The sequence below is a fragment of the Phyllobates terribilis genome, unplaced genomic scaffold (assembly GCF_046119375.1).
Source record: "Phyllobates terribilis strain yellow unplaced genomic scaffold, ASM4611937v1 Scaffold_2__4_contigs__length_985480577, whole genome shotgun sequence".
Taxonomy (NCBI): Eukaryota; Metazoa; Chordata; class Amphibia; order Anura; family Dendrobatidae; genus Phyllobates; species Phyllobates terribilis.
Window position 1 is genome coordinate 172,767,066 of NW_027362762.1, and position 12,508 is coordinate 172,779,573.

A 12,508-nucleotide genomic window follows, 5' to 3' on the forward strand; every position below is an offset into this window, starting at 1 on the left:
CTGTTCAATCCAACATCCAAGATTGGAAGGAGTATGGCACAACTGCAGACCTACTAAACATGGCCATCCACCTACACTGACATCCCAATGAGAGCACTAATTAGAGAAGCAGCTAAAAGGCCCATTGTCACTCTGGTGGAGTAGCAGAGATTTACACTCCACAGCTCAGGTGGGAGAATCTGTCCACAGAACAACTATTAGGATTCGCTCACACTGTCGTAAAACACGAAGAGTTCTCTCTGATGTTTTCGACCCAATGTTACACTAATGGGACAGTGCAGATTATTTTCTCATGCAGATTCGGCATGAGAAAACAATTGCAGCATGCTGCGAGTGGCTCTGATATTTGGATCACACGCACTCATACAAGTCTATGGATGTGTGTGAAACATTGGACTGCACTTGGATGCCATCCGAGTGCAGTCTGATGTAAACTCACAGAGACAATGGAGAAGATGGAGAAATTAAGTTCTGTCTTCTTTGCATCTGTGCTGCGATGCTCTCATGCGAGAGAATCGGGCCACACTCAGATGACACTCGGCTTAAACTCTGACAGACTCTTACAGAGATTCAGCCGAGTGTCATTAGCATAATCGGTCCCATTCTCCTGCATGAGAGAATCTATGCTAGTGTGAGCACACTATTAGTCATTTACTCAACAAATTTGGCTTTTATGGAAGAATGGCAAGAATGCCAGTTTTGAAAGCAAGCCATAAGAAACCAGATGGTCAGATGAATCCAAAGTAGAACAAAGTAGAATTCTATGTGTGGCAGAAAATGCTGTACGTCAACTTAAAAACACCATCCCCAGCATCAAACACGGTGGTGGCATACTATTCTGTGAGGATGTTTTTCTTCAGCAAGGACATGGAAGCTGGTCAGAGTTGAGAAGATGGATGCAATTAAGTACAGGGCAATCTGGGAGGAAAACCATTAGAGTCTGTAAAAGACTTGAGACTGGGTAGTAGATTCACTTCACAGCAGGACAACGACCCTAAACATACTGCCAGAGCTACAGTGGACTTGTTTAGATGAAAGCGCATTCATGTGTTTGAATGGTTCAGTCAACATCCAGACATAAATCCCATTGAGAATCTGCGGCAAGATTTGAAAATTGCTGTTCACGGACGCCTCCATTCAATCTCACTGTGCTAGAGCTAGTGTGCGGAAAAGTTCACGGGGTATGAATATTTTTCAAGGTACTGTAAATAGTGTTTCTGGACTTGACAGGTTTCCTCTAAAATGGCTATACACATTTGAATTTTTTTTCCCATTAATTTCGTCAAGGTCTCCTGACAATTTTATGTTCATTGGGCAACCCACAAACTAGAAGAGAGGATAGTAAAACAGAAAAACTTAATTTTGTTTACAATCCCAATTCCAAAAAAGTTGGGAAACCTCTTGTTGCTAAATTTTATTCCCAACAGAACATAGAACACAGATCAGAAGTGGAAACTTAGACATCTTTTCTATCTCAATTGAAAAAAAAATATATATAAAATTGAAGTTGCATAAGTAATGCAGTTTTCGGACATCTTTACTAGACAATATGTAAATCATACTGAATTGACAACACGATTCAATGCTTTCTGAACCAGCGATACCATTGTTTATTATTATCAGTGGGTGTGTATACAATAGTTTCCTGTGATCTGAAATATTACTTATCCCTCCCTGGTATATAAGAGGGGCTCTTTCCGTTATGTGTTGGAAAATAAGTTTGTGACATTTGCTGCCACGTGTCTATTTTGAGATCTATTATAAGAGGGGTTTAAACAATAAGAAGCAGAGATTATACTCCATGAATTTAGGTGTGTCCTTTCCAACACAGACTGAATATCCTGCCTGAAATATTGTGCAGAAAAATCAAGGGTGGACATATAGCCAGTGCAGCAGCAATGGAGCCCGGAGGTGGAGGGGGGCCCTTCTAGGGTGGTTAATAATGAAGGCAATCTGGCCAGTCGTTCAGAGCACAATGCTCCAAGGGGTCCATGGACAGATCGCCCTCATCAAACACAGTGTGCCGGGCATGGAGCATTCCTGCAGCTCCGCTGCCTACAGTAGTAAATGGCAGCAGAGCCACAGGAATCCATTCTCAACTTACTGCCCCGTGCTTTCTCTATGACACAGGTGTGCGCGGTTTGATGTCAGCATGCAAGTGCGTGCCTGGGTCATTTAGAAAGTTCATGGTGTAGAAAAAAGAGGCAATGTTGCAGGGGAACATACGGAGAGGTGAGCAGCTTTTTTTAATACACTGGAGAAAGGACAATAAGGAGGAGGTTAGGATGGGAATAAAAGGTGTTAGAGGGACTTCAGGGACTTATAATAAATAAGTGGAGGGGGGGAGGAGGACATTTAAAGAAGCACTCCCATCAATGTTTTTTTGTGTGCTCAGATAACTTTGACCAAGGTTTCAGACCTTAATTAACCTGTTGGGGTTATGGCTTGTTCACTATCATCGTTAGGAAAGAACAGATGGTGCAAATTTTCCAGCTTTATAAAAACCCAGCCTCCTCTAACCTTGTGCCAAAAACTGCAGCCATGGGTTCTTCTAAGCAGCTGCCTAGCACTCTGAAAATGGTTGAGGCCCACAAAGCAAAAGAAGGCTATAAGAAGATAGCAATGCGTTTTCAAGATGCCATTTCCTCAGTTCTAAATTTAACTACATTGATGGTTGACCGTACAATACAAACAATTGCTACCATCCACCTTTCGTGTCTCCTCTATTTCCTCCTAGATTGTAAGCTTGCGAGCAGGGCCCTCTCTCCTCCTAGTATCTGTTAATTTATGTGACTATTGTTATTCTGTAATGTCTTTTATTGTCTGTACAATTCCCCTCTAAAATGTAAAGTGCTGCAGAATATGTTTGCGCTATAGAAATAAAAATTATTATTATTAATAATTAAGAAATGGCGGTTAACAGGAAAAGTGGAAACATAAGGTCTGGAAGACCAAGCAGAATTTTAGTGAGAGCTGCGCGTAGGATTACTAGAGAGGCAAATCAGAACCCCCGCTTGACTGCAAAAGACCTTCAGAAAGATTTAGCAGATTCTGGAGTTGTGGTACATTGTTCTACTATTCAGAGACACCTGCACAAATATGGCCTTCATGGAAGAGTCATCAGAAGAAAACCTCTCCTCTAACAAGAGAGGATGCTATAAAATTAAGACAGGGTGCTATAAATAACAAAAACAACAAGAGAATTGCCAGTCAGGCAATCCCTACATGTGTCACAGCTGTGTAACAGTCGCCACACATGCAGTCGTGGTGGCTGTAACTGAAATGCCGAGCACGCCGAAACTACTTGGCGAGTACCCGAGAGTGCTTGTTTAAAGGGTTAAACGAGCATGCTCACTCATCACTAATAATTATTTGAAATCTTGGACACATGGTGTCATAGTTTCATGTGAATCTAAACGACCTTAGGTGTGACATTTAAGGGGCATGTTGGCTTATTTTGGGAAATATCATTAGAGACTGGTAAAATAAGTTACATACAGTCAAAACATGATTTCTTGTAGTTTTTTTTTGGCCCATCCTCCTCCTATACAGAACCATATACATGTCAACTATAAAAAGGGTTGTCCTGTAAAGACAAGGTACCACCTATCCAAAGAATAAGTCATATCTTACTGATCCGTGGGGTATAACAGTTAGGACCAGGCTCGGACTGGCCACCTGGGGAATGGGTGAATTCTCTGGGGGGCCCCTGCCGGAAGAGGCACCCCCTTCACTCTCTATGCAATAGGTGGTTCAAAATATTTTTGATTCACTATGTACAGACAAAGTACAGCATCTCATCATTCATTTAATAAACTACTCAGTTTATTATTATATAGAAGAATAGGTAAGTTTTTCAAGAAGAGTAAATTAATATTTGCATATAGCTGAACAATGGACCTCCAAAGTCAAAGTTACTGGTGGGCCCTTGTTATCCCAGTCCGACAGTGTCTGGGACACATTAGAATTTTTATTCCCTACTGGTCACTTTTATCTCTGTTACAAAATGGAGCAGAAGGTTGGACGTCTGAATGCTGCTCGAGTTATTCCCTATGGGGCTGCCATAAAAAGCTAAGCACGGTGCTCAGTAGACCCATAAAAAAAGAATGGAGAGGTGGTCAAGCGTGAGCATTGCCGCTCTATTCTAACAGGGATAAAAGTTCTCCATTCTGCCAAGTGGTGTGGGTTCCAGCGGTCATATCTTCACCGATCAATAAATTATCACCTATCTGGTAGATAGATGATATTTTGTTTTCCTGGAAAACATCTTTAACTACATCATAAGCCTTATTATCATTGCACATACAGAACACTAATAAGGTCTAAAAGGTTATTTCTGAATTAACGCATAAGAAATAGACTTTGTTGGCGAGGGAGCAGGGCTAAATGAGGTTGCCTAGTTTTCTGGATTTTTAGGGACAATTATTGCATCAGATTCTGGAATAACAGGAATATCTTATGCTACACTAGCGAGCCAATCTGACAATGATTGCACTGGATATGGCCCTCAAATTTGCCTAATAACAGGGTTTCTTGATGCTGACCTGGCACACTCAGTACGAAATGCTCTAAGAGGGCATAGAGGATGGAGTTATACAATAAATAACCATTTTAATGCCCATAGCATAGCCACTCACAGGGAAAAGTGTAAAGGGCAAAGTCTGTCTCTGCTCTAATGCCAATACATTGATACATTGTACTATTTTATCTAAGGAGTAAAGAAAATCTTAGAAGCTAAAATTTCATTGAGAGGGTAAGATTTTTTTAATACATACACACACACATGTATATGTATATAGACAGCGCTGGGGTCCTGGGTTCAAATCCCACCAAATACAACATCTGCAAGGAGTTTGTATGTTCTCTCTGTGTTTGCGTGTGATTCCTCCGGGCTCTCCACTTTCCTCCACACTCCAAATACATCATACTGATGGGGAATGTAGATTGTGAGCCCCAATGTGGACAGTGATGATAATGTCTGTAAAGCTCTGTGGAATTAATGACGCTGTATAATTAAGTAAAGTAAATAAATATAAATATATATATATATATATATATATATTAAAAAACTTACCCTCTCAATGATATTCTCACATAAAAATTCTCAGAGCACAGCTCAGTAAACTGATGACACTGTTTAAGAATTTGAGAGCTTAGGTACAAGGTCCTATCTCTTTAAGCTTATATATAATAATTGTATTTGTGTGACATTTTTCTCAAAAAATGCACTATACATTTAAAGTTTTACATGCAATTCATAGCTAAAGTTTTCGACTGCTAAGATGAAATTTAAATCGAAATACATATCAATTGAAGGGGCGAAGACAACAGTATTGTCATTCGGTCATAGTAGGGCAAAGTATAAAGAGAAAGTCGTCAATCTACAATGAATCTTAAAAGATCCAAAATACAGTAAGAAAGGAAACTATAAAGATAAGTAAAGCGTAGAATATTACACCTATATACTGTATAGTAAGTCCAGCTGGGTGCACTTACCTTGTGGGATATGTACTATGCCAACCGTTAAGCCCGCAACCATATCTCCCAGAATCCATTTCTTTAGTTTGTACCTGGGTAACCAGCCTACTATAGGGATCCTATGCCTAAGAAAAGTGTGGAGACTATGAGTTGAGCATTTACAGCTCCTGGCTAATTTTTCCTTTAAAGTCAGCGGAGGCCTTTCCAAATCCTTAGCTGTGCCATACACCTTCTGAAACTGCTCTTCCGTGTAGACGTTCCTGTACACTGCCAGTGTACTCATAGTGAACGCTGCCAATGTAACCTGAGATCACTGGGGATGCAAGAGAGGGAAGCCCTTATATATTTGTCTGTAATCTTCGCTTGCTTTCCTGTATGAAGAGGTGGGCCAATCATACATTCGTCTGCTTTGGGAATATCCTCCCTGGAAACATCGTTTATTAACCACTTCTGTTTAAAAAGGCAAATATCAGGAAAAGGATGACATCCTCTATTTAAACCTATGGGACTAAGCATCAAAGAACAAGAGAAAGTTTCACCATGTGTCACCGGAAGAAAAAATATATTTTTTTTCCGCTGGAAATTTCTCTTTCTGTGCAGCTGTTAAACAAGTAGACACCTGAGATGAACTTTTACTGGCGTTTAATGACGGGAGGACATGAGAGAATGGACCCGAAAGAGAAGCAGATTGCAAGGACTATGTAGCAGATCACCTCAGTGGAAAGTATCGTAGATTATGTAGCAGATCACTTTGTTAGAAGCTATAGGTTAGTGATGTAGACCGTATAATATGTTACACATAAGTACATACTGTTATACGATTACTAGCTATTGAACCACCCGTTCTACGCCTGGGTGGCGAGCATTTTTATTGGTATATGGTCTCCCATGCTGGTATGTGCTGCCCCCATCCTGTCCCCACTAGAGATGAGCGTTGTTCTACTCGAACTGTTCGCCAATCTCAAATTCGAGCTGTTTTGGGCGGTGTTCGAGCCGGTCGGCGAACACGAACAATTTGAGAAAAATTCGGCTGTTCGAGGTTATGTTCGATAACTGTTCGTGCACCAAAATCATAACTGGATTTTTTCTCAGTAATGATGAAAATTAATGTTAATACGCAGTTTGAGTGTACAGCGGGGCGGGGGGAGGGGCAGGGGATGGATCTCTGCAGGAACAATGAAGATCTCCATTTTTTTTTCTCTTTCCCGCATTTGCAGTGGGGAGGTGCAATCTGTCAGCCTATCAGCAGCGCACACACGGAGCGAAGTGCTTTTTTTCACACAAGCAAGGGCATGTGTGATTGGCAGTGTATGTCACATGTCCTTGCCCTATAAGACCAAGCCATTTTCCCCGTCGCCACCATTTTCTCACTGCTGCAGCTGCGTGTTAGACGGCACCGCTGTTGCTGTGTGCGCTATACCTTGTTAATTTCAAGCCAATTTTCGCACAAATATACAGATAGCTTGGGAGTAGGGAATAGTTGTGATTGCAGTCCTTTTAAGGACTAGGTTACAGCATTTCCTACGACTTTTATCAGGGAGGTCTGTGCTCTTAAATAGATAGATTGTGGGAGTAAAGACTAATTGTAATTGGAGTCCTTTTCAGGACTAGGTTACATCAGTTCCTATCAGTTTTTGCCAGGCAGGTCTGTGCCAGTGCTGTGCAAGTTTTTTTCACAGCATTTGGCTGAATCTAGCAAAGCTAATCCTTTTTGGCCTATTGCAGAGTGTGTTAGTCAGTGGAGTAGCCTATCTGTGTTGCAAGATATACCACCTGTGTATAGAATACCAATTTTTTTACTGCACCTAGTGAAGTAAAATCTTTTGGGCATAGCATCATTCTATTAGTCCATCTATACTGACCTCCATCAGGTTGCAAACTGAATATAATTTTTTTCTGCATCTAGCTCTGAAAAAATATTTGGGCTTCTAGCAGTGTGTGGGACTTGGTCTATTAGTCCATCTATACTGACCTCCATCAGGTTGCAAATTAAAAATAATTTTTTTCTGCATCTAGCTCTGAAAAAATATTTGGGCTTCTAGCAGTGTGTGGGACTTGGTCTATTAGTCTATCTATACTGACCTCCATCAGGTTGCAAATTAAAAATTATTTTTTTCTGCATCTAGCTCTGAAAAAATATTTGGGCTTCTAGCGGTGTGTGGGACTTGGTCTATTAGTCCATCTATACTGACCTCCATCAGGTTGCAAATTAAAAATAATTTTTTTCTGCATCTAGCTCTGAAAAAATATTTGGGCTTCTAGCAGTGTGTGGGACTTGGTCTATTAGTCCATCTATACTGACCTCCATCAGGTTGCAAATTGAATAAAAAAAATTTCTGCATCTAGCTCTGAAAAAATATTTGGGCTTCTAGCGGTGTGTGGGACTTGGTCTATTAGTCCATCTATACTGACCTCCATCAGGTTGCAAATTAAAAATAATTTTTTTCTGCATCTAGCTCTGAAAAAATATTTGGGCTTCTAGCAGTGTGTGGGACTTGGTCTATTAGTCTATCTATACTGACCTCCATCAGGTTGCAAATTAAAAATAATTTTTTTCTTCATTTAGCTCTGAAAAAATATTTGGGCTTCTAGCAGTGTGTGGGACTTGTTCTATTAGTCCTTCTATACTGACCTCCAGCAGGTTGCAAATTGAATATAATTTTTTTCTGCATCTAGCTCTGAAAAAATATTTGGGCTTCTAGCGGTGTGTGGGACTTGGTCTATTAGTCCATCTATACTGACCTCCATCAGGTTGCAAATTAAAAATAATTTTTTTCTGCATCTAGCTCTGAAAAAATATTTGGGCTTCTAGCGGTGTGTGGGACTTGGTCTATTAGTCCATCTATACTGACCTCCATCAGGTTGCAAATTAAAAATAATTTTTTTCTGCATCTAGCTCTGAAAAAATATTTGGGCTTCTAGCAGTGTGTGGGACTTGGTCTATTAGTCCATCTATACTGACCTCCATCAGGTTGCAAATTGAATAAAAAAATTTTCTGCATCTAGCTCTGAAAAAATATTTGGGCTTCTAGCGGTGTGTGGGACTTGGTCTATTAGTCCATCTATACTGACCTCCATCAGGTTGCAAATTAAAAATAATTTTTTTCTGCATCTAGCTCTGAAAAAATATTTGGGCTTCTAGCAGTGTGTGGGACTTGGTCTATTAGTCTATCTATACTGACCTCCATCAGGTTGCAAATTAAAAATAATTTTTTTCTTCATTTAGCTCTGAAAAAATATTTGGGCTTCTAGCAGTGTGTGGGACTTGTTCTATTAGTCCTTCTATACTGACCTCCAGCAGGTTGCAAATTGAATATAATTTTTTTCTGCATCTAGCTCTGAAAAAATATTTGGGCTTCTAGCGGTGTGTGGGACTTGGTCTATTAGTCCATCTATACTGACCTCCATCAGGTTGCAAATTAAAAATAATTTTTTTCTGCATCTAGCTCTGAAAAAATATTTGGGCTTCTAGCGGTGTGTGGGACTTGGTCTATTAGTCCATCTATACTGACCTCCATCAGGTTGCAAATTAAAAATAATTTTTTTCTGCATCTAGCTCTGAAAAAATATTTGGGCTTCTAGCAGTGTGTGGGACTTGGTCTATTAGTCCATCTATACTGACCTCCATCAGGTTGCAAATTGAATAAAAAAATTTTCTGCATCTAGCTCTGAAAAAATATTTGGGCTTCTAGCGGTGTGTGGGACTTGGTCTATTAGTCCATCTATACTGACCTCCATCAGGTTGCAAATTAAAAATAATTTTTTTCTGCATCTAGCTCTGAAAAAATATTTGGGCTTCTAGCAGTGTGTGGGACTTGGTCTATTAGTCTATCTATACTGACCTCCATCAGGTTGCAAATTAAAAATAATTTTTTTCTTCATTTAGCTCTGAAAAAATATTTGGGCTTCTAGCAGTGTGTGGGACTTGTTCTATTAGTCCTTCTATACTGACCTCCAGCAGGTTGCAAATTGAATATAATTTTTTTCTGCATCTAGCTCTGAAAAAATATTTGGGCTTCTAGCGGTGTGTGGGACTTGGTCTATTAGTCCATCTATACTGATCTCCATCAGGTTGCAAATTAAAAATAATTTTTTTCTGCATCTAGCTCTGAAAAAATATTTGGGCTTCTAGCGGTGTGTGGGACTTGGTCTATTAGTCCATCTATACTGACCTCCATCAGGTTGCAAATTAAAAATAATTTTTTTCTGCATCTAGCTCTGAAAAAATATTTGGGCTTCTAGCAGTGTGTGGGACTTGGTCTATTAGTCCATCTATACTGACCTCCATCAGGTTGCAAATTGAATAAAAAAATTTTCTGCATCTAGCTCTGAAAAAATATTTGGGCTTCTAGCGGTGTGTGGGACTTGGTCTATTAGTCCATCTATACTGACCTCCATCAGGTTGCAAATTAAAAATATTTTTTTTCTGCATCTAACCCAGCCAATAGTTTTGGCCTAATACCACAGTTTGGCCACTCAGCTCTGCTCGGTTACCATCCATTGTTTTTTTGTGCAAACAACTCCAGAGTTGTGAATTAGTTAACCACCAAAATGAGTGGAAAAAGGCCTGCTGCTGGTGGAAAGGGGAATAGGCGTGTTGGGAAGGGGAAAAAAGGTTGTGTCCGTGGGGTAGGTGCAGAAGAAAGACCATCTTCCAGCCAAACTAAAATGTCTACTTCTTTTAGCGGACAATGTGATAAGATCCCTTTCTTACGGCCACGCCAATCGCTACAAATTCCAGATGAGGCACAAAAACAGCAGGTGCTTCAACGGATATCAAGTGCTCCTTTAAGTGGGCTCTCCTCCACATCAACTTCAACATCACAAATACTCCAGTCCTCAAAGGTGTCACCCAAATCGCACTTGCTTCCTCACAGCTCCCAAATCTCCAGCTGCCCGTCTGAGTATGAGGTAGAACAGATGGTTGAGTCTGCAGAGCTGTTTACTCATACTATAGCCTGGGAATCAGAGGTCGACTCCAGCGCTTCTGTGAATCCAGACGAGGAAATGATCTGCACTGATGCCCAGAATCTTTATGAGTCGGATCCAGGACCAGACGCAGAAGGTTCTGACCATAATGTAGACCCTCATTCCCAAACTGTAACTCCTGTTGGTGGAGACAATGAGGAAGACGATGATAAGACTCAAATACCTGATTGGAGCGACAACTTTAGTTTTTTGTCAGGGCAGGAACAGGTTGGCTCTGAGGACGACGGGTGTGATAACGCACAGGGTGATGATGATGAGGTCGGAGATCCCACTTACTGTCAACCCACAGTCAGCCAAGAGATGAGGTCAGCAGAGGAGGTGGAGGAAGATGCTAGTGACGACGAGGTCAGGTTGCGCCTTCCTGGACAGAGACGTAGTACTGGAAGCACGTCAACAACTGCATCCTCAAACACAACTCTGCCTCTCACCACAAGTCGTGGTGGCTCTTCAGGTCGCATGGGTGCTAAGCCTTGCATAGCCTGGGCATTTTTTCAGATCGATAAAGATGACCCAACTCGTGTTATCTGTAACATTTGTCAGCAAAAGCTAAGTAGAGGCCAAAAAATACATAGTTTGAGTACTTCATGCATGAACCGGCACATGGACATGAAGCATAAGTTGCAGTGGGAAGCTCAGTGTGCTACAATGCGGTCTAGCCGGCCGGGCCAACCACCGTCTGCCATATCTTGTGCATCCGCAGCCTCTTCATCCTCTGTGACTGGGGGGACAGCAGTCACACCTGTTTTGGGGCGCAGACCTGCCACCTCTTTACCCGCAACAGCCAGCGTGATTGGCAGGTCATCATTTTCTTTGGAGGTGGTAACACCAGCTGGTCTTGAGCGCTGTCCGACATCGATAGCACCACCTTTGGATCAAGGCAACCTAACATGTCCGCCTGCATCTTCCTCACAGACCGGCAGTTTGCCGGGGACACCCTTATCAACCCCGTCTAAGCACAATAGCCAGCCCTCGGTCCCTCAGATGTGGACAAGTAAAAGACCATTTCCTCCTAGCCATGAGAAAGCTAAGAGGTTGAATTTCACCATCTGCAAGCTCTTGGCTACAGAAATGCTGCCTTTCCGCCTGGTGGACACAGAGGATTTTCGAGACCTTATGTCCGTCGCAGTGCCCCAGTACCAGATGCCCAGTCGGCACTACTTCTCAAAGAAAGGTGTGCCTGCGCTCCACCAGCATGTCGCACACAACATCACCGCTTCTTTGAGAAACTCTGTGTGTGACAGGGTGCATTTCACCACAGACACTTGGACGAGTAGACATGGACAGGGGCGTTACATGTCGCTGACTGGGCACTGGGTAACTATGGTGACAGCAGGACAAGGGGCTGCTGTCCAAGTCTTGCCGTCCCCACGAGTTGTGCGTCAATCCTCTTTATGTCATTTTTCCTCCACTGCTTCTGCCTCCTCAACCTCCTCTCGGTCTTCCACCTGCACCCAAAGCCTGTCTGGTCATGCCACAAGCTTTCTAACTGCGCAGAAGGGATCCTGCACACCTCCTTACTATGCTGGCAGTAGGGCTCAACGTCATCAGGCGGTTTTTACATTGAAATGTCTGGGAAATGTGAGTCACACAGCTGAGGAGTTATGGTCAGCTCTGGAGAACCAATTTCATGAATGGTTGTCTCCACTGGACCTGAAACCAGGGAAGGCCGTGTGCGACAATGCTGCAAACCTGGGTGCGGCCCTTCGCCGGGGCAATGTCACACACGTGCCTTGTATGGCTCACGTGTTGAACCTGGTTGTCCAGCAATTTTTAGCCCACTATCCCAGACTAGATGGCCTTCTGCAGAGGGCACGGTCGCTGTGTGCTCACTTCCGCCGTTCGCATCCCGCAGCTCAGCGACTTACATCTCTACAGAAGTCGTTGGGCCTGCCACTTCACCGGCTAAAATGCGATGTGCCTACCCGGTGGAATTCAACTCTGCACATGTTGCAGCGACTGTGGCAGCACCGACAAGCCCTGGTGCAATACGTTCTGACGTATAGCCTGGGCCAACGAGATTCAGAGGTGGGGCAAATCACGC

At 42.2% G+C, this 12,508-nt stretch overlaps 1 protein-coding gene across 2 annotated transcripts in view; it reads right to left on the reverse strand.

Annotated features, from left to right (window-relative positions):
• LOC141250856 (solute carrier family 26 member 10-like) overlaps positions 1 to 5,901 on the reverse strand; it is an 81,008-nt gene extending 75,107 nt beyond the window's left edge. For both annotated transcript variants that reach the window (XM_073670130.1, XM_073670124.1), the window contains exon 1: positions 5,497 to 5,901. In XM_073670130.1, coding sequence (XP_073526231.1) covers positions 5,497 to 5,761 — 265 coding nt within the window. In that variant the 5' untranslated portion in view covers positions 5,762 to 5,901. The remainder of the gene's footprint in view (positions 1 to 5,496) is intronic.
• Between the last annotated feature and the right edge of the window lie 6,607 nt (positions 5,902 to 12,508).